The sequence below is a fragment of the Bubalus kerabau genome, chromosome 2 (genome assembly GCF_029407905.1).
Source record: "Bubalus kerabau isolate K-KA32 ecotype Philippines breed swamp buffalo chromosome 2, PCC_UOA_SB_1v2, whole genome shotgun sequence".
Lineage (NCBI taxonomy): Eukaryota > Metazoa > Chordata > Mammalia > Artiodactyla > Bovidae > Bubalus > Bubalus kerabau.
The window spans coordinates 111768504-111795555 of NC_073625.1; the positions used below are offsets into that span (position 1 = coordinate 111768504).

At 37.5% G+C, this 27052-nt stretch overlaps 2 protein-coding genes and 1 non-coding gene across 6 annotated transcripts in view; 1 reads left to right on the forward strand and 2 right to left on the reverse strand.

Annotated features, from left to right (window-relative positions):
- RABL3 (RAB, member of RAS oncogene family like 3) overlaps window positions 1-15630 on the reverse strand; it is a 37984-nt gene extending 22354 nt beyond the window's left edge. Inside the window, exons 1-2 of the mRNA XM_055568316.1 lie at window positions 15482-15630; window positions 9125-9216 (exon numbers count right to left, since the gene is read on the reverse strand). Coding sequence (XP_055424291.1) covers window positions 9125-9216; window positions 15482-15527 — 138 coding nt within the window. The 5' untranslated portion in view covers window positions 15528-15630. The remainder of the gene's footprint in view (window positions 1-9124; window positions 9217-15481) is intronic.
- A 44-nt stretch (window positions 15631-15674) lies between these two features.
- The window catches only part of GTF2E1 (general transcription factor IIE subunit 1), a 43154-nt gene continuing 31776 nt past the window's right edge, over window positions 15675-27052 (forward strand). For 3 of the 4 annotated variants that reach the window (XM_055568312.1, XM_055568314.1, XM_055568315.1), the window contains exons 1-2: window positions 15675-15812; window positions 20413-20890. In XM_055568312.1, the coding sequence (XP_055424287.1) occupies window positions 20443-20890 (448 nt within the window). In that variant the 5' untranslated portion in view covers window positions 15675-15812; window positions 20413-20442. Of the gene's footprint in view, window positions 15813-15840; window positions 15993-20412; window positions 20891-27052 lie in introns of those variants that run through there. The other variant, XM_055568313.1, reaches the window with a different exon arrangement.
- Window positions 21359-21430, reverse strand: TRNAW-CCA (transfer RNA tryptophan (anticodon CCA)). The gene has a single exon. It is a non-coding gene; the product is annotated as a tRNA-Trp (tRNA).

Here is a 27052-nt window from a genome sequence, read left to right on the forward strand (position 1 = left end):
GGGTATCTCATCCTCTAAGGTTTTATTATATTCTGTTTATTATTTTACTGAATTCCAGTGCTTCTCAAGTACAGTTCTGAGAACAAACTAAATTAGAACCAATAGGAAGGTTTACTTAAAAAAAATATTCTTGGACAACTCCTGATGCCTCCGGAGTAGGGCTCAAAAATCTGAATTTTGAAAGATAGCTTCCTAGGTGATTCTGATACATAATTAACTTGGACAACCATTTAAGTACATCACTTTTGTCTCTAATGGTATTTCAAATGTCTAATGTTGCCTCCCCTAAATGACTGTAACTCCTTCCATAACAGCCACCATGTAACACAATTTCCAGGTAGCATGCCCTCCTAGCCTTGCAATGTACCAAGTCTGTTAGGCACTTCCCTTCTGGCAGTACATACTTCGAAACTGGACTGACCTACTCATCTATACTCTTCACCACAAAATACTTTCCTTAATCAAATCTTTTCATGTTTCCTTCCAGAATTAGAAGAGAAGATGCCCTTCTTCCTTTCCAAACTGCTGAATTAAACTAAGTTTAACTTACTTCAAATGTAACAAGTGCTAAGAACTTTAAACCACAGCTTGCAGCTATGACATTGTATCTTTTATATGGGTAAGTGATCTCCAAGGGAAAGCATGACATTATAACAAGTATTGCTCTTGACACATTAAGTGGTACCTTGCTGCTATACTAAGAGTTCAACATGATGGAGGGTAATGCCAAACTCTAAGAAATGTGTTTTATATTTAAATCAGGTCATCAGGGATCCAATACTTAGTCATGACAGACTTTACAGCTACAGAAGGAATGGTTTTTCTCAACAGGCAGCAACAGTATGTGCTGATCATCAAATGGGAAAAGGAACCATACTGTAACTTTGGTCCTCCTCATTTACTCACCTCTTTACTTTTTATTGGAAACCAAGTCAAGATCAAGTATAACAGGTTTTGTCTCATTTGAAAAGTTTATTCATTGTTTGTAATTTATAAAAAGAAGAAACAAATTTAGTAAAGAAAATGACACACACCAGGAAAGAGCAGTGTATGTTTTAAATGTTCTTTAATAAGTTTGGTTTGATATGTGTGCCTGTAAACTATCGTTAAAGACAGGCAGGAAGGTAGGAGTCTTAGGAGACAGTTGGGAGAAAAGACAGGACAGAAAAAAGTCAACAATGTGAGTGTATCAGGGGAACAGGAATTGAATTTGCCTCATTCTTCACAGTGTCCGATACCCAGTAGGTATGCAATATATATACTGAATGAACAAATGAATGAATGAATGAATAATATCATGAAGGTTTCTGCTGTTTTGCCTTCAGCCAAGTTCATTTCCTCTATTAAAAAAAACAAACCCTTCACTTTCCCCTTCTATTCTGTACTCACTTGCTCCTTTACTTAACTTCTAAACTTTGTGAAAGATTGATTTAAACCTCTGTCTATATTTTCTCTCTGCCTACTCACATCATTTGGTTTCTATTAACATTCCATTGCATTTTAAAAGTTCAGCACTGTGTCATTACCAAATGCAGTTTTTCCTCTCAGTCATTATCTCTCTATACTATTTCACACTAAAAATCAATCCCTCCTTCATGAGAGTCTCGTCTCTTTTTTGCTCTTGTGGTTTTTCATCACCTTGGCTATCCCTCCTCTCTCTTCCTTTCTCTGACCCCGCTTTTCACCATCAACTCCCTAAATATACCTCAAGGCTCTCCCTCAGCTCTTCTCTTTCTAAATTTTCCTTTCTGAAAACCTCATCAGCTCTCATGGTTCAAGATTATCCCCACAGAGATGATTCCGTCTCAGAATTCTCTCTTAAGCTTCAGCACGTCAAATGCTTTCTTGGCAGCTTCAGGTGGATAGCTCATAGATCCCTCCATTCATCATGTCCAGAGTAGAATTTCCATTTCCTTCTCTTTCACCTGTAATATATATCCCCCTTCTTAAGGAACAGTCCAGCTGTCTGTTGCACAGGTTACCCATTCAATCATTAAACACTCAGTATAACTTTGTTCCTCACAAGCACTTCACCTTTTCTCATCAACTGCTGTAACACTTATATTCTATACAAGAGCTATTCCACAGAACTTTCTGTGATGATGGAAATGTCAAATATAATAATTACCAGCAATATGTGAGTTCTGAGCACTTGAAATGTGGTTAGTTAACTAGACAACTAAATTTTTAATTTTAGTTCATTTAAATTTAAATCTTCACATGAATCTAGTCATTACTATATTTAACAACACCAGAATACCTTTTTCTTAACACCATTCTGGAACAAAAGGTAATACAGAATAGTGATCAAAAGCACAGGCTCTTGAACCAGACTGTCTGCGTTGGAATTTCATTTCCATCACTTTCTGGCAGTGTGAACATGAACAAAGCAGTTAAGACTTCTGGGCTGCAGCTACTTCATGTGTCAGATAGGGAAGCTAACAGTATCTACCTTGACAGACTGTGAGCATTAAGGGTCATGGATTAATATATTAAATAAGTGCCTAGTCAAAGTAAGCACTAAAAAAAAATGTTAGCCATCATTCAATAATACTATTATTTTAAAGATCATTTATATAAACCCTTGGCCCACCTACTTGTTCCCAGCTCATATTCTTAACAAGACTGCCTCTAAAAAATGTTTTTCTCCCTACTGCTTGCATATTGTTATGCTGCCCAAGAGGAATTCAATAAATATTGATTGTATGCAATGTGTAAATTAGAGTTAAAAATCCCATTAAAGTAAACTAGAAATGACAGATCAATTTCCTTATTTATAGTTTGTGAAAATATTAAATTCTGTAAGTCTTATTTTCATAATTAAGCACAGCCATGCATTATATTGGTCCCATTAGACTTCGGGCAACAAAATAAGAACACAGTAATGAATGAAGGATACCACAAAATAAAACTTTTCTCTGTTTTTCCTTCAATTCAGTTATGAACACTTCTGCAGTGCATACTAAATCCAAAATGTTAATAATTACTGAGTACATACTTTCGATCCCTGGGTTGGGAAGATCCCCTGGAGAAGGGAACAGCTACCCACTCCAGTATTCTGGCCTGGAGAATTCCATGGACTGCATAGTCCATGGGGTCACAAAGAGTCAGATATGACTGAGCAACTTTGACTTTCACTCAAATACTTCAACATCATTAGCTTCACCCAGCACTTGAAATTAAACAATTATATTATCACCTTTATCATCTCTGTTTTTAGCTGGCTCTTAACAGATGTGAAATGAGCTAAATGGGGCAACTGTTTTTAAGAGTTCTGAAGAGTGTATATTTATGGATCTTTACTGATTCTGGATATCCTCATCACAGGTTTCAATAATACAGAGGCTGTAATTGCAATATAAAAGCTGCTAGAGAAGAATGTGTTCTTCCAAGTTATCTGGGTAAAAGTCTTATTAGATTTAATCATTCTTGCTAGAGGGAAGAACTGTTCACTTTGTTATAACAACAGTCAAAATAACTTATATGTCTATCAGAACTTTCCTTAAAATTATTGTTTAAAAATGCCTTTTACTTATGCTGTCACTCAAGAAATGCATTTTTCTCAAACAAGACAGATCAACCGGCCCAATTCAATGAAGAGTAATAAAAGCAAGGTCATTTTCAGCCCTACATGCTCCACTCTTTCATTGTAATACAATTCAGGCCAGCCTGGCTTTAAAGAAGTCAGTAACACACTCATTCCTGGAGAAAGAAATGGCAACCCACTCTTGTGTTCTTGCCTGGAGAATCCCAGGGACAGAAGAGCCTGGTGGGCTGCCATCTATGGGGTCGCACAGAGTTAGACACAACTGAAGTGACTTAGCAGCAGCAGCAACACACTCATTGCAGTAAAATCTGTCACATTATTACATGACACCATCTTCATCTACTACGGCCTTTATTCCAGACTCCCTTTGGGTAGTTCTACATCTTCTCCAGTGTTTCCTAGAACTATGGAGGGAGCTCAAAACTCGGTAGTCTTTCATAAGCTAACTCAAGGAAACTTTAATTTCACTTTCTTCAAAAGCAGAGGTTTCTGAAGGAAACCTAACTGTATCCTATTTACAAGAAATACATTATAAATATAAGGGTATAGGAAACATAAGAGATAGAAGTAAGATATACCACAAAACATTAAAAATAAATTGGTTTATATAATATAGTACTATTAGCTATAGTCACCATGTTGTACGTTATATCCCCAGAGCTTATTTATCTTATTATGGGAAGTTTGTACCTTTTGACTACCTTTACCCGTAATCACCCTCCCCTTTTTCCACCCCTGACTCCGGCAACCACCAATGTATTCTCTGTTCCCATGAGTTTGTTTTTTTCCAGATTCCACAACTAAGTGTGCTAATACAGAGATTGTCTTTCTCTAACTTATTTCACTTAGCATAAAGCCCTCAAGGTCTATTCTTGTTATTTCAAAAGGCAGAATTTGCTTCTTTTTTATGGCTGAATAATATTTCATTGCATATACATTTTATCCATTCATTCATTAATGACACTTAGATCTTAAAAATTCTCATGAAAACAAGAAAAAAACCTGTTACTATGTGAGGTGATACATGTTAATAAAGATATTGTGGTAATAATTTCTCAATATATACATGTATCAAGTCATTATGTTCTACACCTTAAATTAATGCAAAGTCACATGTCAATTATATCTCAATAAAACTGGGGGAAAAAGTGGATTTAGCTGTTTTATTACCAGACATAACAGACTTCAAGGTACAACATATTACTGATACAGAGAGGATATATCACAATGATAAAATGTTAAATCCTTCAGGAAGTTTAAACAATCTTAAATTAGTACACATCTAGTAAAAAACCTCAAAATATGTAAACAAAAAATTGGAACAACTAAAATGAGGAATAGACAAATCCACACTTAAAGTTGGAGATTATAATCCTCCTTCCTTAGCAATTGATGAAACAAGCAGACAAAGAAAATCAGTTGGGATAGACAAGATTTGAACAAAAAGATTAACAAACTTGACCTAATTGATATAGTTAGAACAATGTGTGCCAGCAGTTACAAAACTGCATTCTTTTCAAGTGCAAATTAAATATTTACCAAACCTGGCATGAAGCAAATGTCATCAAATTTCAGAAAATGAAATCATATATCATATGTTCTAAACACAATGAAAGTAAGCTAGAAATCAATAATTTAAAGGTAAAAAAAATTCTCAAAGTTGGGAAATTAAGTGGTACATTTCTAAACAACCTATGAGTCAAAGAAGAAATCATAATGGAATTTAGATGGTATTCTAAACTGAATGATAATGAACAAAATTTCAGAGAGGCAACTAAAGCTGTGCCTAGATAGAAAGAAATTTAGAGCCTTAGAGCTCTAAAAGGAAGCCTGAAACAAACCCAGTGAAACAACCACCTAGTGCAAGAAGTTAGAAAAAGACACAGCTAATTAAACCCAAAGAAAGTATAGACATCATAGAGAAAAAAGCAGAAATTAATGAAATAGAAAATAAACATGTAGTAGATAAAATCAACAAAGCCAAAAACTGGTCCTTGATACACTCTGGAAAGCCTGACCAAGAAAATAAGAGAAAAGCCACAAATTACCCCTATCAGAAATAAAAAAAAGAAATATTATTACAGATCCTACAGATAATGAAAGATGACAGAGGATATAAAAATAAATTTTTTGACAATTTACACAAAATAGATAAATTATTTAAAAAACATGTTACCAAAATTGATTTGGAAGAAATATATAGTCATTTTCATATTTTCTTTAATGTTATTTAAAAACTTCCCACAAAGAAAACTTTAGGCCTGGAGGTTTTTAATTGTGAATTCTTCCAAATACCTAGGGAAGAAACAAAACCAAACTTACATAAAGTCTTCTAGAGAACAGACACAGAAATAAAACTTGCCAACTCATTTTACAAGACTAGCATAATCCTGATACTAAAATCCCACAAGGAGATTATAAGAAAGAACGGTGATAGGCCAATGTTTCTCATGAGTTTAGATGTAAATATTAGAAAAAAAAAGAGGGCTTCCCTGGTGGCTCAGATAGTAAAGAATCTGCCTGCAATGTAGGAGATCCAGGTTTGATCCCTGGGTGGGGAAGATCCCCAGAAGGAAATGGCAATTCACTCCAGTATTCTTGCCTGGGAAATCCCAGAGACAGAGGAGGCTGGCGGGTTATAGTCCATGGAATCGCCAAAAGTTAGACACAACTGAGTGACTAACACACTAAACACACTACATTTGAAAGAGTATTAGCAAACTGAACCCAGTAATATTATGAAAAGAATACATCAAGACCAAGTTGGATTTACTCCAAGAATGCAAAGTTGGTTTCACATTTAAAGATCAATCAACATAACTTACCATAGTTACAAAATAAAGAAAGGAAATTATGATTACCATGCAAAAGCACCTGATAAAAATCCAACACCAGTTTGTGATACAAACTCTCATCAAAATAGAAAGAGAAGGTAACTTTAATCTGATAAAGTATATCTATAAAAAGTCCTATAGCAAATACCATATTTAACGGTATTACATTAAAAATTTCCTGAGACTGGGAATGAGACAAGGATGCCTGTTAGCACTGCTTCTTCCTAACACTGTTCTGAACGGAAATTTAGCCAATTCAATAAGAAAAGGGGAAAAACCCCCAAATAAGACAAAACATAAATTACATGAGCAGACTGGGCTCTGTATGGATAAGAGGGGCAAGTGGAAGCAGGGCAGAAGATTGAATTTTATGTTCAATTTCAACTTCAAATTGTAAAGCACTAGACCGTAACTTCACATGTTTTAAGCTTCTCTGATCTTCCCTACAAACCTGTAGGCTAGATAAAGCAGGTATAATATTTACCTTTAGTTTGGAAATGACACACAAGGCTCAGAGAAGTAAATTGATTAGTCTGTCTCTCTTTAAGAAGCAAAGGCAATATAGGGACTGACCAAGGAAGTGGGAGTTCAAATTTAAGTTTCTTTTCAGTATGTCATGCTTTCTCAAGGAAAAGGATCTAGAAAAAGTCCAAAGGGAAATCATGCCCAGAACTTATTACTGGGTGTACCAAACTTAAAGTTGCCACTGAACTCAATATCTAGAATTTCTTTTTCTTTCCATAGCTAAGAATCTGGGAACACAGTAGGCTGAAATGACACAGACAAGTCCCTTCTGACTCCAACTCATAGAAATGCCACAAAAAATATATATATTTTTAAAATAAAAAAGACAAGCTCAAGAGAGAAAGAGTGAGAGAGAGAGAGAGAGGAAAAAAAAAGAAATTTCCCAGATGCTAGAAATGAAGAAAAAAAGTTTAGAATGTAAAGTGGGAGCTGACCCAGATTCAGATATAGTTTCAAGGGTTGGTCCCCAGAGTTACAGTGCCCAGACAAGAATAGGGATCCATTTTCCAGCTTTCGAAGCGAGAGTATATGTGGATGAGTGACAAAGAACAGATTCGCTTCTTGAAATGTGGACCCTTCATGAGCAGCCCAGTCAGTGAAAAAGAGTAGGAAAAACAGTTCACTGGATCAGGAAAGCAGGAAAAACTTTCTGTCAGGGATCTTGTAGAGAACAGATGCAAGATGGACAAAAAATAGACACCACAATTGGATACTGGGGGACTTTACATTATTAAGATGGCATGGACATTCCAACCCAAGAAATTACAGGGACCACTGAAATCTCTGGAGCTCTGCAGCAACAGGAACAAAAAGGCACTGTACTCTCAAAACATAAAATATAAGACTTCAAAAGGGAAGCGGGAAAAAAAATTCTGTTTGAAGATGTGGTCATCTTCAAAGAGTTATAAACCATACAGGAGGTACATTTCCATGAGGCTGAGTCAGCATATACAGCAAGTAGGAGATCTGCCATCCACCCAGAAAAAAGAATAGAATTATCCAAAGAAACCATGAAATATTATGTTGAAAATGATTAAAATAAAAAAAGATAATGAAAGATCAGAATATTTTGAAAAATTTTGACATTTGAGAAAGAACCAAAGGAACAACTAGAAGTTAAAAATTACAGTTACTGAAATTAAAAAATTGAGTGGATTTATTAAAAAATGGATTAGACATAGTTGAAGAGATTCTTAGTTAACCAGAAAGTGAATATGAGTACATTATCCAGAATGCACCACAGGGAAATTAACAATAGAAAACATGAAAGTGCAATTAAAATATGTGAGGACGCACATCCAACAGAAGTTCTAAAGAACATAGAGGGAACAAGGCAAGGCAAACGGAAAATGGCTAAAAATTTTGAAAAATGAAGACAGACATGAGGTGTACAACTTCTGATCAAGATGACTAAAAACTAACCTACCCCCAAATATAGGTCAGCAAAACTACAGAACATCAAAGATTAAAAAAAAATTTTTTTTTTCTAAAGAAACTAGAGAGAAGAAATTATCTTTAAAAGGAATACTTAGGCTGAAAGATTTCTAATCTTCAGCAATATACATCACAGACTATGGAACAACAGGTGCAATGAACGGAAGGAAAATATAATAGCTGTCAATTGAGCTAATGATTATTTCTTAACTCAATGGAGAAAGGTATGCCAGTATAATAGGGGCTTGGACAGGACTAGCTGGAATTAGCAAGACCAAAATATCTGGAAGGCAGTTAATGCAGTGCAAACAGCACTTGTGTTTCCTAAATGTGAGGTGGAACAAATGACCTAGAAGATTTTGCCTTTACACTGTATTTCTAGCCAAAGTTGGCTATCTTAGTGGTAAAGGCTTAAGCAGAATTATTTATGGAGCACATTATGTGAACTCTAGATATATAGCACAGTAATTAAAAGTGAAGTCTCTGGAATCAGACTAATGAGAATCAAATCTTGACTCTGCTTCTTATGAACTGAATGAATTTGATCAAGTTACTTTACCTCTCTGTGCCCTGATTTTGGTAGCTATATCTCACAGTTTAAAAAAGACTAAATAAGCAAAGACATGTAAAACATTGGGCATAGTATCCAGCACACAGTAGGTATTTAATAAAGACTAGTTATTCTTATTATTTAGTCCTGACTACAGGGCCGTAATCTGACCACAAGTTTGAAGAGGTTATCTTTAATAAGACACTGAAAAACTAAAATATAAGAAACACATACTCTGACATCTACTGAGCAGCCCACAGTCCATGATGGATTTCCCAGCACTTGATTCTGGCACAGAAGATGAACTAAGGAAGATTTCCCAACACCTGTAAAAGATACAAGCACTCTAGTCATATAAAAGACATGCTGAAAAGACTAAGCAGGAATAATGTTATGCAAAGCATGGTTGTTTAAAGGCTGTTCATACCATATCGATGATTTAATAAGCTTCAGTGATAGAGAAGATGGTTAACGACACTGGTTCTCTCAAATTTAGTATCAGAATCCTCTGAAGGACTTGCTAAACAACATAGAATTCTGGGTCCTGTCCCCAGAGCTTCCAATTCAGCAGGTGTGTCATGGAAGCCAAAGATTTGCACTTCTAACGAATTCCCAGGTAATGCTGATACTTCTGATCCAGGGAACTCACTTTGAGAACTATTCATCCAGGGCAATTTCAAATTAACTAATCCTTTTCCTCTGGAATGATTTCATCTATTCAGCTTATTTTAGAATTGTAGACTCTTACACTTTAGAGGTAATCTCCTCTATACTGACCACCAATGCAGAGGTCCCTTTCACAGATCCTGTTAGTTGCTCTTCTGGATTGGGCTTGAACACTGTCAGTGACAGGGATTCACCATTTCACAAATTCATATTTAGATACTTCAGTTCTCCCATATGGTGATCATTGGAAAGCAGTCAACCACTTGGCCTAGACTTATCTTTTGGAAAAGGAGAACAACTTTTCTCCATCTACATTATGGCCCTTTTTCTTTACAGGCAGCAGTTTTCTTTTTATTGAAGTATAGTTGATGTACAATATTATGTTGGTTTCAGGTATACAACATTCAAATACATTATAAAATGATCACCACAGTAAGTCTGGTAATCATCTGTCCCTATACAAAGCTATTACAGTACCATTTGTGATATTCCCTATGCTATACATCCCTGTGACTTATTTATAACCGGAAGTTTGTAGCTCAATTCCCTGCACCTATTTCACCCCTTTCCCCACAGCTCCTTTCTAGCAAACACCGGTTTGTTCTCAGTATTTGAGCCTGTTTTCATTTTGTTTTGTTTTTTTAGATTCTATTATACGTATAAGTGAGATCATGCAGTTTGTCTTTCTCTGTTTGACATTTCACTGAGTATAATACCTTCCAGATCCATTCATGTTGTCATAAACGGCAAGATCTTGGCTACTGTCATTAATGCTGCAATGAACATAGGGGTGGATACCTCTTTTCAAATTAGTGTTTTGTTTTCTTCAGGTAAATATCCAGAAGTAGTTGCTGGATCATATGGCAACTATTTTTAATTTCATGAGGAGCTTCCATAGTTTTCCACTGTGGCTACACCAATTTACAATTACACCACGAGTACATGAGGTTCTCTTCTATCCACATCCTGGACAACACTTGCCTTTTTGATGACAGTCATTCTGGCAGGTGTGATACAATATTTTGTGGTTTTGATTTGCATTTCCCTGATGATGAGAGATGCTGAGCATATTTTCATGTGTATGTTTTCTTTGGAAAAATGTGTTTTAAGATACTCTGCATATTTTTATAAATTAGATTGTTTTTTGATATTGAGTTGTATAAGTTCTTTATATATTTTGGATATCCCCTTATGGGATATGTCATTTGCAAATACCTTCTCCCATTCAAAGGACAGTATTTTCTTTTATTATAGATCTCCTGGGTTTAAGATAATATAGTTACTTATGTTAGGGCCAGTATTTAGAGATCCGTAGGAAGAAGAAAGGGAATGAACTATCCCATGTACGTTTGTGTGCAGGGTTACTCATTCAATTAACACATTTCAGGATGCTATTATAACAAGCATATTTGGTGAGTCTTCGGGCATCACTAGTTGTTATAAAAGATAAAATACCTCTTTGTGTGCCTTATTGCGTATGGACCTATCACTTTTTATTATAAGTTTTATTTTCAGACTATGTAGAAAGTATAGAAAAAAGAAGAAAAAAATCACTTGAGCACTACAGTCAGCATGCAGATTAAATATTATAAGCAGAGGTTTTCTATAAGAAGGTTGTTATTGTGAACATATACATGTGCGTGTGTGCTCAGTCCCTCAGTTATGTCCGACTCTTTATGACCCCATGGACTGTAGCCCGTTAGGCTTCTCTGTCCATAGGATTTTCCAGGCAAGAATACTGGAGTGGGCTGCCATTCCCTTCTCCTGGTGATCTTCCCAACTCAGGGATGGAACCCAAGTCTATTGCATCTCCTGCACTGTCAGGCAGATTCTTTTACCACTAGCGCCACCTCGGAAGTGCCCTGGTAGCTCAGACAGTAAAGAATCCGCCCTCAGTGAAGGAGACCCAGGACAGATCCCTGGGTAGGGAAGATCCCCTGGAGAAGGGAATGGTTACCTACTCCAGTATTCTTGCCTGGAGAATCCCACAGACAGAGGAGCCTGGCGGGCTACAGCCCATGCGCTCGCAAAGAGTCGGACTGAGTGATGCAATGCAGGTACTTAAAAAAAAAGAAACATAAGCTTTTGCTTACACAGCTGGTTTTGTCTGAAATATTCTACCCAGCCTCTCCATTTCCCCTCTCCCATTGGCCTGATGAATTAATCTTTCAAGACTCAGCATCATTCTATATAAAAAGTCTTTTCATATTCCATACAGGCAGAACTAAGCACATCATTCATCATCCTCTGCAGCTCCACTGTTCACTCTCCCATAGAGCACTTAAAATACACTATGATATTTGCTTGTTTAGATTTTATTCTTGCTGCTTAATTTTAAGTTCTTTGAGGCCGGGGACTGGGTTTTACTTATTTTTTATTTCTAGTACAAAGAATAGGGTCTCAATTAGTACTTACTTATTGGCTAAAAATTTCCATGTTCTTACAGAATCTTCAGAAACATTTTTAATGTCTCCAAGTTCAGAGAGTAGACATAATGATTTAAACATTTTCTCATTATTAGATATTAGGGTGCTTTGAACTTTTCACTATACTAAGAAAAGGTTTGTTTAAACTTTTGTTTAAAATTAAAATTATTTTGTTAGTATACCTTCCAAGAAATGAAATTAATATGCAAAAGGAAATCAACATTTAAAGTTCTTGATTTACACTGACGACTTGTATCTTGTTACTCTGCCACCAGCCATATACACAAGCCTGCAGGTCTTACTGCACCTCAACAGTGTGTGACTGCTTTTTCATCTTTGTTAGTTTATAAGAGGAAAAAAAGTGACATTTTTGTTTTAGTCTGCATTTGCTTACCTTCTGGTAAAGATACACATGCTCATCTTTGCAAGCCAGTTGCTTTTCCTCTTTTATTAATTATCTATTGATGTGCTCTACCCATTTATCTACTGGGTTTTAGTGACCTTTTCATATAATAGACGCTCATGTAATTGAACCAAACATATTCTCACATTTCCCTTTCATTTATTACTTTTATATACAAGCAAGGAAGACTTTTGAATACTCAAACTGAGCTTTGTCTTTATTCATCGCATTGCATCTGCTATTACCTTTAGGGAATATTGTTGATTTTTGTGTTTGCAAGTAGGCTTGTTTATGTTGGAGGCACATAGCTAGGCATTTAGTTATCAGCTTTATACAAGGCTTGAATTTCAAGTTAAATTTAACTCTGTCAAAGTAAAAATTTCTATGCAATAATATTTTATAGCTCTCCATGAATTAACTTTTGGGTGTTTTGGGTGACAAGAGTTAGCTAACACGGGATGAACTTTACACAGTAAGAACAACTTAAGTGCCAAGAATAGTGGCTAACTTTAAGAATTTAAGGAGGTTCTAATTCTATGTTTTCATCAATAGAACTAACTTAGATCAAAAGAATGCACTTGACTTGCTGGGTAAAAAAGTTCAATATAATCAAATAAATGCCAGGGACAAACAGATTTGGTAATGTGTTAAGATCATTCCTTATACCAAAGGAACAAAGAGAAAAGAGTATGCGCGTGTTAGATTTTCAGGATTCCTTATTCAATTATCAAGTAACTCTATGGGATACAAACAGATTTCTAAATCCAAAGTCATTCCTTTATATATTTGTGAAACCCTCAAAATTTCACAGGGAAAAATAAGCCTTTATTCAAAAGTAAACTTTGAAGTTTAAATACAAAGGCAGATGAAGTGTAAAAAGTCTATTCTAATCTGTCAGATAGCAAATCACTGTTAAAAGGGAATTATAAAAAGACAAGAACTGACTGCAAATAAAGCCTAACTTCAGTGAATGTGTAACAGGATCAATCACTTTCCTGGTGGGTATGGCTATGTCTTCTGTTTTACAACTAAACTATAAGAATAATTTTAAAAAGTTTTCTACTGATAATTGCCGGATCACATTTCCACATTTAATAGAGCAGCCAATTCAACCCTGTTGCATAATGCCTTGATTCCACAGATATATCCCTACCACTTAACTCAGTGTTATGTGTAATAGGTATTTAAAAATTGGGGTGGGGGAATGGACAGTTTCCACAAGATGTCAACATGAAGGGGTTGCTACATGCAATAGAAAGGGAATTAAAAAATGACAGAGAGCACCCACTTTTATGTGTCATGAAAAACTGTGTTAGCTCTGTGCTGTGCTGTGCTAAGTTGCTTCAGTCCTGTTTGACTCTTTGAGATCCCATGAACTGTGGCCCACCAGGCTCCTCTATCTCTGGAACTCTCCAGGCAAGAATACTGGAGTGGGTTGCCATTTCCTCCTCCAGGGGATCTTCCTGACCCAGGGATGGAACCCAGGTCTCTTATGTCTCCTGGATTGGCATGTGTGTTCTTCATCACATGCGTTAACTCTGGATTCTTCTAAATCCTACTTGGTGATACTCTTGTGAGGTCCATTTAGACCACCACTGCTTTCTTTATCTGTGAAACTGAGTGCTTTTATTAAATTAACTTCAGTATCACGTAAAGCTAAAAAACTAAAGTTGACATAAACTGGATTATGTTCACAGGGTTTCATTATGCAACTTTCTGAAGGGAATATTAAATAATGCTCTCTGTAAAATATTTTGTAATGCAAAATAATCTTCAGGTAATCTGAAAAGGTACTCAAACTCCTCCCCACGGCAATTTTACTCCATTTGGTAAGGCTAATTTTCAAGCTCTTTGGAGTACGTCCTCTCAACCTCCAAGCATCTGACACAATGTTTCTGCTCATAGCAAATATCCAAAGGTCAACTTAGAAAAGTACATCTATGAAATGCACCAGGCTGCCCTGGTGGCTCAGAGGTAAAGAATCTGTCTGCAATGCAGGAGATGCAAGAGACGCGGGTTTGATCCCTGGGTCGGGAAGATCCCCTGGGGTAGGGAATGGCAACCCACTCCAGTATGCTTGCCTGGAAAATCCCACGGACAGAGGAGCCTGGTGGGCCACATACAGTCCACGGGGGTAGTAAGGGTCGGACACAACTTATCGACTAAACCACCACCACCACCACCACCACATGAAAAGCAAGGTTGTCATCTATTCCAGGTTCTTAGGAAGATTAGGAATGGAGGCTAGGAGAAACAGAAAGATAGTGAAGGGGATAGAGAAACACTGACTTCAATTCCAGTTCTCAAGTGTCCAAGGTAAGAATTTTAACACTAGGATTAATCTGGGCTCAGCATGGTTCCAGCTGTTTCACAATATGGCCTCTATCTTAAAATTTCTATTTCTTACAGCCTAGCACATAATAGGTTTTCAATTAAGATTAAAGAGAACAAAGAAGAGAGAAATGCAGCTGAAAGTAAAACAGGACTACCACCTTTTTTTTCATGACATAGTGTGGGTTGGTGTTTTAGATACGTGGACTTGCAGCTCAAACCAGTTCCGTCATTTACAATGTAAATATCATAAACCATACATCTCTTCGCCTCACTTTATCATTTGTAAAATGGTATAATAGGACTGATCTCAGGGTTAAATGAGTTAATACCTGCAAAGTTTGGAACACTGTCAATAATACTTGGAACAGTGTCATTCTTCCTAGTGCATGTTTGATTTCCTTAATTAAAATCTCCCAAAGGCAAGGTCCGCGCTTGTCTTAGCCCGGCGCTCAATTCAGCACTCAGTATCTGCACATCTTTTAAAACAAAGAATCACTGGGCTTCTGTCACCCTGGAAACCGACGCAGAAACCTGCGAAAGCAGAGAAAACGCCCCGGCTCCGCGCCCCCTACCCGGACGACGCTGCCGCTCCGTTAAATTGAGCAAAGTCCTCTGGGAAGTGTAGTCTTTAAGACTTAAGAAGGAATTCAGCCACGAGCCGGAATCAGTTAGTCGGTGGGTCAATGGAGGGAGAGTGAAAGGGTAGGATTTTCGGATAACTCAAAAGTGTCGGGAGTCCCAGGGTTGTGTTAAGGCGCTCACCTGAGTCTCCCAAAACCAGTACCTTCACTCGATCCAGGGACGCCATCTTGTCATTGCCTTCCTGAGGTTAACGCCTATTCCGGGATTATAGGCCAATCAGAGCCGGGTTTGAAAGGTAGCGCCTTCAATGTTATTGGCCAATAGGAGCGTGACTCTTGATTGAAGGCCTCACTGTGCTGATTGGCCCGCCTGGTTGAAAGTAGCGGGTGGTTTCTAAAGCTGGTCGCAGGAATAAAGCGTTTTCTTTGACGCACAAGTGGCGTGTCTCGGATAAGCCGGTAGTTGAGGCGCTGAGGGAAGCTGTAGTGGGAGTGTTCGAGGATTCGCTTTGGTAAACCTTGTTCCCTGTTGTTCTCGGTTCCCTGGCCAGGCGCCACCTCTTAGGATGCCTTCTCTTTTCGCTCCTTTCTTCTTAGCTATCCTCCTCCCTCTTAGCTACTTTCTTGATTCGGTTCTCTTCTTGGTCTTCCAAAGAACCATTGACCCCGGAGCGGCCCATGTGCGACCTCGGGTAGGACGGGCTTGACTGCGCCGAGTGTGTCCTCAGCTGGTAGAGTCCTAGGGAATTTAGGATGTCGGGGTGTCACAGTGGGGAGGAGGAGAACGTTACCGGGCGCGTGGAGGCCAGCTGGTCCGGAGGTGTCGCGGTATTGTGCCACTTTATGTACGAAGGCATGGAGAGTACCGTGAAATGTGGCAACCGAGAAAGCCAGATGGCTGTGTAAATCCAGGTTCTTCTGGAACTGGAATAGAAGTAAACTGAAATAATCTGACAGGACACCCCACATCCACTCCTTCCATTTTTTCTTTTACACGCTGCAGTCAGCATAAGCCCTTCCTTAAAAACACGTATTTGATGCTGTCACCTCCTGCTTAAAACCATTTGAAGTTTAAGAAGAGGATTTCCAATACCCTGTCTTTTTCTACTCTGGAAGCCGCAGTAAAGGAAGTGAATTGAGGGGAAGCTGGGTGGGCATATTTGAAGAACAGGTGCTTAGCGGATCTATTGAAAGTTTTGTGGGGCACATGCTGGAAAGTCAGTGGTGAACTAGATTAAGCCCCTGGTCTCCGAGGTAGATATGGAGAAAGTATGTTCACTGTATTCTGTTCACTGTAAAAAATAAGGGGAGAGTGCTGTGGGAACTTGTGAAAGGGGGCTCATTTAATCTACTAAGGGGAACCTGAGACGGTGTCTCTGAGGAAATGTCATTCGACATGTGAAGGATTGTTAGAAGAAGGGACTTCGGGCTTAGCTGTGGGGACAGGCAGAGAGAACAGCATGTGCAAAGGCCTGGAAGTGGGGAACGCATGTGTGGCTGGTGGAATTGGAGAATGCCTGGAAATGAGATTGAGGAGGACAGACCAAGTGCAAAATGCATTTATTTCATCTTTGTTTCTCCACCTCTGTGCCCAGTGTTTGTATGATGGTAATACATATGGTTCAAAAACAAAACCGACTTGCCTTTGGGGCTCTGGGCTGGGTAGGGTCATAGGTGAGGCTGAGAGGTAACTGGTGAACTCTGAGGCTAAAGAGAGAGAAACATGGGCTGGTCCCCAGAGGTCACACACTCAGAAGCAACAGAGGCCAATCAAACTCCTTCCCTGTTTAGAAGTGTCAACTGCTCTTTAGTTAATTGTTTCTGTGTGGGAACATGGTCACATTTTTCCCTCAGATATTTCCAATTTTCAAGACTGTCTGAAAATTGAAATGTGAAATCTCATGATTTTTAATTGTTGACCAGTAATACAGAAAATTTTCAAAACATTCTTTGAATCAAGTGATATGGTAGATGTTGCCAGTTTGAGACCTCTGACCTCAGTATTATGAAATCCAGAGATTGAGGAGATTCAGCATAATTAGGAGAGTAGAGGTGACTTAGCAGCAGCAGAAGCAGTTAGGAGAGAACACATAGTCAGGAAGGAGGATTTTAGAATGTAGAGATTTTGAACAAGGTGATTCTTTGTTGAGCTCCAGTTTCATTTGTTCAGCTACCTCCTGGGCATCTTCACAGTAATATCCTGTGGTATTTCCTAAAAGACAAGCAACTAACACTGATTGCTTCATTTTTTCCAAATCTGTTTCTCTTCAGGTGTTAATGTACTTCTCATAGTAGTACTTTTTTCTTCCAGTTACAGTTGCTTAAAATGAATAGCTATATGTTATTGTTTAATAGGTATAATGTTTCAGTTTTACAGAATGAAAAGAGTTTGGAAGTGGTTGGTGATGATAGGTGGATAACATTAAGAATGTATTTAACATTACTGAACTATTACTTAAAAATGCTTAACTGGTAAATTTTGTTATGTATATTTTATCGCTATTAAAAAACGGGGGGGGACCCCCCAAATAGCTATTTAAAATTTTAAAAATACTTGATTTCCAGTATATTATTGGAATATATTATTGGGGCCTTTTGATTTTGTTTCTCTAATAAGTTTTATTCATCCTGTCCTCTGGTAATTTCTTCTTTTTCGTAGTATAAGTCTGATTACTTTAGCTCTTAATATCAATACTTCCATATGAATTCTCATTTAATCTCACACATCAATGCTATGAGGAAGGCACTCTTAATCTGATAAAATGGAGGCTGAGAATTTTCCAGGGTCATAGGCTAAGAAATGGTGGAACTGGGATTCAAAGCCTAAACCTATTGGAGTCCTCATGTCACTCCCTTTTTCAAATCTTTAGTGCCCCTATGATGTTTCAGGCAAAAGTAACAGGCTGAATGATAAGTAGTACAGGGCTCTCCCTGTATGGGATGTGCTTTGGTGGGGGTGTGTAATAGCCAGGTACCCAGTTTGTTTGTAGCAGTAGTCAGGGACTTATTCTGTATATTTGTCACCTAAGGAGCTTTAAAAAAAAATCAGTGTGATGCCTAATCTGGCCCTTCCAGACCAGCTAAAACAGAATCTCTGGGAACGGGTCCAGGGTGGGTATTTTTAAATGTTCCCTGGGTGATTTGGCTTTACAGCCAGGGTTGAGAGTTGTTGGCCTGGAAAATGGAGTATATGGGGTAGAAGGTCAGGGAGGGGAATACAATAGTAGGAAATAATACTAGAAAAGTAGGTTATCTTCACATTTGTCTGCCATCCTTTGGTCTGTTTCTGAAACCACATACTGTGTTCTGCCAATTGTTGAGCATGTAAAACATAACCCCCGAAAGTAGGTTCAAGTACAACATATAGACCAAGTTGGAAAGGAGAACAAAATACGTCTGTTAGTGTATTATGATACTGCTTTGGTGTTGAGCCCAGACACTTGCTTGGCATCCTTAAGCCTTGGGATGACAGAAAGCCTCAAGGACCACAAATTTGGATCTAAATTTGTTATCTCTTATATTTATTCATGCCTGAGTATTTATAATCCAAAATATATATTTTATTATAACTATTTCCTTTTATTTTTCCTTTATTACAGGTCAGGTATTATATCCCTCCCCCTGTATGTGTATGTTACTGGCTATTTAGAAATACCTTTATAGTACTGTGGATATAAATATATTTCTTATAAAAGAGGTATTAAATCTAATAAGGTTAATAGCTACTTACTTTAAATAAAAGGGTCAGGAGAAATTAGTATTAATAACAGTATGATTCCCTATTGAAACAGTTCAGTAGGATGTCTGTTAGAAATTTCCTTGTAGTGTAGGGACATATTAAGTTGATATTTAAGCACTTTATTAACAAGTGCTTTCTAAGCATGTTGGACTTTCCTGGTGGCTCAGACGGTAAAGCATCTGCCTACAATGTGGGAGACCCAGGTTCAATCCCTGGGTCGGGAAGATCCCCTGGCGAAGGAAATGGCAACCCACTCCAGTACTCTTGCCTGGAAAATCCCATGGATGGAGGAGCGTGGTAGGCTACAGTCCATGGGGTCACAGAGTCAGACATGACTGAGTGACTTCACTTTTTTCACTCTAAGCACATTACATTCTCATTAATGCACCACAACCTCATTGAGGCAGTTGATATTATTCTTATTTCTCAGAGAGTAAAGTGTGCCTTGAAGTTGTTAAGGAATTCGCTTAGAATCACACAGCCACAAGTTCAAATCCCAGACTGTTTAACAAGCACATGGAAGTCTAGCTCATGCCGGATTGGGCTTCTAGAAGACCGTTCTCTGGGTACATTTAGCTTCTGCTTGTCCTGCAGAGGATCCAGTATTTAAGGGTATCTTGGTCTCTGTTGTTGTTTTTAAGAACTGTATAGCATTTGCTTATTTGGTCATTTATCTTTTCAAGGTTGGTAAACCAGTATGTAGTTGTTCATTTCTTTCAGATTTATAACAGTAATTTTGCCAAACACCCCAACTGGTCATTATTTAGGTGTTTATTGGTTTCTTATGAGTTTATTATGAGAGCATGACTGTGTAGAACATCCTACAATCTATCTTGGTAGAAAAATTTTACTCAAGAAAAGAAATAAAGACACTTACAAGAATATGCTAACTGCTAACTAGGTTTCTCAGGGTTTTTTTCCCCCAGCATTCCCAAAGATCTGTAGCATTAAGAATAATGAATGAGACTTTGTTTAGCCTTTTTGTGTTTCTCTTTCTGAAATAAAGTGGGCTTGATACAATATATCATTGTATCATTGCTGTAAATAATGTTGCTTTTTGGAATTAAACACTCTGTGCTGTTGCTGTTGCTGTTAAGTCGCTTCAGTCTTGTCAGACTCTGTGCGACCCATGAAAATAACCATTTAAGAAATATGTCAAGCTTTTTAGGTGTAATCTTTTGTGTACTCTAGAGGAATATCTTGTTCTCTGTTACATGCTTGGGCATTATAAGTCTTTTAAAAACAACATTTTGAGTACTTTTGTGGTACTCCAAGAATACTGGTTATCAGCTACTTAATGGGTTGATTATTTTAGATTTAAAATGGTTGCTTTGTCTGTATTCTAGCTAATTTTCTCTTTTTTTTTCTGACAGTACATTTAAAGTTGAAGTTTGCTGCTAAAGATGGCAGATCCAGATGTCCTCACTGAGGTTCCTGCAGCATTGAAGCGGCTAGCCAAGTATGTGATCCGGGGATTTTATGGCATTGAGCATGCTTTGGCCTTGGACATCTTGATCCGAAACCCCTGTGTGAAAGAGGAGGACATGCTGGAGCTTCTCAAATTTGATCGGAAGCAACTTCGATCAGTCTTGAATAATTTAAAGGGAGACAAGTTCATCAAATGCAGAATGAGGGTAGAGACTGCTGCAGATGGGAAAACCACTCGCCACAACTACTACTTTATCAATTATCGTACTCTTGTTAATGTGGTAAAATATAAATTGGACCACATGAGAAGGAGGATTGAAACCGATGAGAGAGATTCCACCAACCGGGCTTCCTTCAAATGTCCTGTCTGTAGTAGTACTTTTACAGACTTAGAAGCTAATCAGCTCTTTGATCCCATGACAGGTGAGATTTTTCCAGTTAATGAATCTTTCTTTTAAGTAACTTTTTAGGACAAAGTGTATATCCTTTATCTTAAATTGATTTACATAGTTTTTAAACTGATTATATATATCATTGTGTGCTCAGTTGTGTCCAGCTCTTTGTGGCCCCATGGACTGCAGCCTGTCAGGCTCCTCTGTCCATGGGATTTCCCAGGCAAGCATACTGGAGTGGGTTGCCGTTCCCTACTTCAGAGGATCTTCCTGACCCAGAGATCAAACTCTCATCTTTTGCATCTCCTGCATTGACAGGTGAATTTTTACTACTAGTGCCACCTGGGAAGCTCTATAGTACAGTATAGTATAGTGAAGTCGTTCAGTTGTGTCCGACTCTTTGCGACCCCATGGACTGTAGCCTACCAGGCTTCTCCGTCCGTGGGATTCTCCAGGCAAGATTACTGGAGTGGGTTACCATTTCCTTCTCTGGGGGATCTTCCCAACCCAGGGATCGAACCCAGGTCTCCTGCATTGGAGGCAGACGCTTTAACCTCTGAGCCACCAGGGAAGCTATATCATTATAAAAGGGAATATATTGGTGTAAGTAAGCATATAGTCATTCTTAGTCTTAATGTCCTATTTGTCATACTACTTTTAGGAGCTATTGCAAAGCATTTCTCCTTTACAAGGGAATTTACTCATCCATGGACTATTCTTTCACCCATGGCCCTTCCACCTCTTCTTCCACTCCCATCCCTTATTTACAACTGCAGCCTAATCTAAAGGTTTACTTTCCCTACCACTTTGAGGCTATTCTGACTTACTGAGTTTACTTTTGATCTCTTCATTCAACAAATAATTTGAGCACCTTCTTGTGCCAATCACTGCCAGACAGTTATAATAAATGCTTATTAGTAGTACGTACATACTTGGTTAGTAGAAGTGCAAAGTGCTCTCAGGAGGACATAACTAGGGCAGCTAATCTGGTTTTGGGAAGGCCTCTGAAAGAAGTTAAATAGCAGGGACCTAAAAGATAAGTAAAAATTAACCAGATGAAATAAGAGGAAGCACCCTTTCCCCTTAGGTTAACAATATATATTTAGTTTCTTAGCCAGTCATTGATGGAAGAGAATTAACAAGAGTTATAAATTGCTTCATTTGATTAAATACTTAGTTTTAAGGATTTTTCTGATCAATACAAAATTTACAAAATGTGTTTTCTGAAAATACATCTAACATTAACATGAGAAACTTTAAATTGCTGACTTGTATAGTTGTGTTGCTATTTGTAAATTGGTTTTACTAATAGTATAGTTTTTTTTTTTTTTTTTACTATAGTTTTACTAATTACTCAGTAGATCAATTTTGTATTAAAAATCTGTAAAAACCTATAGAAAGAATCACTGCTGTTATATTAGATCGTCCCTTTGTTATGACTGAATTCAGAAATACAGGTGACTTTTTCAATCATAGATCTGACTTTATAATAACTATCTAAAAATATAATCTAAATTTTTCACATATGAAATGTTTTATTGTAAAAAAAATTACAGGTTTGTGTACATGTTTAGTTGTGTATATATTATATATTGTACATTGTAAAGAATTTTTAAAGATTTTTAATGGGAAATAATACCAATATCAATTAAGATTATTAGCAAAAAGAGCATGATGGCCTATGACTTTTTTCCTTATCTATTGTGAAGCAGTCATTTTGGATGAAAAATCATTTAAACAATTCACATTTGTGTTAAATATTTAATTTGTTTAAACCTAACTATTTACTTTGAAAGGGCTTGACTAGGAGAGGTCTTAGTTATAAGAAAATCTTAACCATCCTGAGCACTGATGAGTGTACTATAGAGGAAGATTGTAGATTATATCTGGAGCTCTTTAAAATAGACTAGAAAGTCTGATGATTTTTTTTGCTGTTTACTGTAACAGATTTCTGAAAGGAGCTCTGGGTTTTGGTTTTGTGATTTTCTGCAGATGTTGGTGTTACAGTGGTCATCTTCGTCACTCTTGACTGCAGTGGAAGGTGTTATCCAGTCCCTCAGAGAGGGTAATTTAAAGTAATATGCTTCTATTACATTTACTCAACCTGATTCTTATTTAATTTTGTGAAAGTTTCTAAAAGGAGGTTATCCCACTGCTTATATATCAGTATTCAGGAGTTTGATTCATGATGCTCTTCAAATTTTACCTAGGGTTTGTGTCTGAAAGAAATTATTTGGAATTAACAGGTGGCTTGTAGAAGAAGTGACCTAACCAAATACAGTCAAGATTATTTGTGTGAGGGAGTTGAGATAGAGTAGAGAGCATGAATGGAGAAGGCAATGGCACCCCACTCCAGTACTCTTGCCTGGAAAATCCCATGGATGGAGGAGCCTGGTAGGCTGCAGTCCATGGGGCCGCTAAGAGTCGGATATGACTGAGCGACTTGACTTTCACTTTTCGCTTTCATGCATTGGAGAAGGAAACGGCAATCCACTCCAGTGTTCTTGCCTGGAGAATCCCAGGGACAGGGGAGCCTGGTGGGCTGCCATCTCTGGGGTCGCACAGAGTCGGACACGACTGAAGTGACTTAGCAGCATCAGAGAGCATGAAAACATTTTATAAAAGAGAGCTAACCAAAAAAAAAAAAAAGAGAGCTAAAACTGAAACTGTTGTTTGTGCCCAGTGTGAACAGAGACCTGTTCTGTTCACTGTATTCTTAATACAGGGGTTATGGTCAACATGAAGCTGGAAAGAAGGGGTTCAGCAGAGCAAGAGTAAGTCCCTTTACATTGGTGTCACTCATGGGAGAGTGCCCCAATCAGCCAACACTAATAGTCAACTTAATTGGCAGTTATGTCCCTTTAGTGAAGCCTGTAACACCATGATTGAAAATTCTTAATCATTGGGGATCCCCATTCTGAGAGAGTACTTGCCTTTTGATTATGATTCGGTTTTTCATTTGGCCTTTTCCTTTATGGAAAGAATACGCTGATTGGTGATATTAGACTTCTCAACCTGCTTGTCAGTTAGGTTTGGTTTTGTTTTTCCACTATTAATACCTGGACACCCTCCCTTGTTCTTCTGTATATTCCCTTTAGAAATCTTGGTCTTTTCCTGTCTGTTTCCTTCCTGTTTTGCTCAGTATTCATTTCTCTCCCCCTCATTTTGAAGAAGACAGGAAATAAATGTTTGGTATGTGTATCAGAGGAGAAGGAGGGAAGTTTTTCTGCTGTTAATATACTCTATTTGAATTGGTACAGTTTTCATTCTAAGCTAGAGCTGTACAATGCTGTTGGTTGCTGTTAGAGATTGATGGTATTTCTGACAGTGCTATCTAATGGGCTTCTATTTCCCTTCCCATTTCAACAGTTCTTAGGTTTATACACTGTGATTTATGTTAGTAAATATATGGTACTCAGGAATAAGATGAAGCCCTCTAGGTTTTACTTCTTCCCTGATAAAAAGTTCTTAACTGTGTATGGGCAACTCTGCCACTGGACAGAGAGTAGTGACTCCTAGATGAGTATCCAGAAATTCTGGGCTCAGGAAATTGGGTCCAGCAAAAATTGTTTTACCAGTATTAATTCACATATAAGCCAGTGATTTCTCACTTTAGTTTATAGCTTTTTTTCCCTTCCCCATTTCTTTTTCTTAAAGAGTGTAGACTCTTTCCATACTTTCCACTTAGATCCTGCCTTTGGTGTTCTGGGGTTGAACTCCAGATTTTTGATGCTTGATATGTATAAAGTGAAAGTGAAGTCTCTCAGTCGTGTCCGACTCTTTGCGACCCCATGGACTATAGCCTACCAGGCTCCTCCGTCCATAGAATTTTCCAGGCAAGAGTACTGGAGTGGGTTGCCATTTCCTTCTCCAATTGCTAATTTTATTAAAATGGAATAGTCTAGCTTTTGCCCAGTAGTCCCTGGTTTCAGAAACTTAATCAGACAAAACCAGTTATTTTATTTCCTGAAATATGGGAGTCTTCTGTAATGAAAACAAATGTAGCATGGCATTAAACCCCATCAATCAGCAAAATAGCATCTTGTGGTTCATAAATGCATATTTTAGATTTAGCAAGCCTCTGACCATGAGGATAGACTTAGCATTTCTACTTTGCAGTCTCAACCACCATGATATTGTTAATGATGCTTGTAAGTTAAATTCAGCAACATGTTTCCTAGAAGGGAGGGGGAGATTATATTTTCTTTTTAGATGTTAAAAGTTAGATGATATGGAAATATTTTTCATTTCTAATTTAAAAATTACATAGCCATAGTGCCAGAAAAAGTTCTGAAGAGAAAAAGATTACCTCAAAACCACCAGCCTTTTGTGTATTATCTCTGATCGCGGTCATAGCAAAGAATAGTTTGTGATCTCTTGGTTTCTTAATGTAGCAACTCTCCTGTTTCTCTCTAGTGTTCTAAATGTGTTTTTAGGTGTGATTTTTCTCCTGTATTTTCCTTTCCACCCCTTTGGGGCACTTTTATTGTTCTTGTTTTTGGCTGATATAGATAAGACACTTTAAATATTTTTGTGCATATAGCTTTTTATTCTTGTTTTTTAAGTTTTTCCTTAAGAGGAATTCTTAGCAATGGGAATACTATATTCCCATTAAATATATATATATATAAATGTTAAAAAGTTGAAAAAATAAGTTAAAAATTATAGTTAAATAATTAAAGTTAAAAAAGTTAAAAGTTAATAAGTTAAAAAATATAGTTTTATAACATGTAAAGGCATATAAATGTAGTTTTATTGTAGGGTTGGATAAAATTGCTAGGTGTTTGGGTTAGAAATAGTTAGGGAAGCCCCTATTACTGAATTCAACTAGAGAAGGGGGGAGTCCCATTTTAAATAAACCTTGAAATAAGTTAATTTTTTAAAGAAGAATCTTATAAATTAGTGTTTAATACAATCTTATAAATAGGAGCTTAGAGATTATCTACTTCAACTCATCAAATGAGTGTGTGGGTACATATACATCTGTGTTGTATTCTAAGTAATAAATAAATGTACGGCTATTTCTGGAATGTTTTAGATTTCTGGAATTGATTGAGTGTAGGGGAAATACAATAGCTTTCATGGGGATTCACCTTTTGTGTGCCTCCTTGGAAAAGACTTAGGAGTCAGAGTTTAGATTAGTGTAAAAGAGGTGGACATGAGTTTGAGTGAACTCTGGGAGTTGGTGATGGACAGGGAGGCCTGGTGTGCTGTGATTCATGGGGTCGCAAAGAGTCGGACACGACTGAGTGACTGAACTGAACTGAACTGAACTGAACTGTAAAGAAGTCTTTAATAACTAAACTAAAGTGTTTAATGAATAACTCTTAAAAATAGCCAACAGTGGAAATGGACCTCTTCCAGTGGTTAGTTTTGAGTCATTCAGAATATTCAAGTAAACGCCTTTTCTTCTTGGGATATTAATTTCTAAGTTTGGGGTTAAATCATGAGTCCAGTCCCTCCTTCCTTTGTGACTGTAGGTATGCTTTTTGATTTAGATAGATCGGTTTCCTGATTTCTGCATCATTGAACTTCCTCTGCAGTTCCTTTAACATTTTAAAGCTGTCAGAGTCCTGTTTTAGTGAGCCTTTTCAAGACTTGTTTGCTTGTGTCGTGCTTGGTTCATGCCTGACTCTGCGTCTCCTTGGACTGTAGTCCATCAGGTTACTCTGTCCATTGTATTTTCCAGGCAAGAATACTGGAGAGGGTTGCCGTTTCCTTCTCCAGCGGATCTTCCCAACCCATGCATCAAACCCTAGTCTCCTGCATTGACAGGCATAGTCTTTACCACTGAGCCACCCGGGAAGCCCCAAGACTTGTTGCCTTCATGTTTTCTAACTTCATAGAGCGGGCTGCTCTTTCTTCTCTTCATCTTCTGCTTAAGATAAGATGTCTGATAAGCAGTGTGTTCAATTCCTGAAATGCTAAAAACACAAACAAACATAAAGAGGGATCTTTCTAGGATTGCTTTGCTCATTGCTGATTTGGAATCTTTGCTCAGGATAGATTCATTAGAAAATTATACTGGGAAGCTCAGAGGTGTGAACTGGGGGAGATTGGTGATGGGGCCAAACGAAGGTGATTATTAGAGTAAGTAAGGAATAAGTGTCTTCTTCTACCCTTAACTTTCCACCAAAACCTTTAGGGCTGATTTTTTAAAAAATTTGTTTAAGGGTTTGAAAACTTAAAAAAA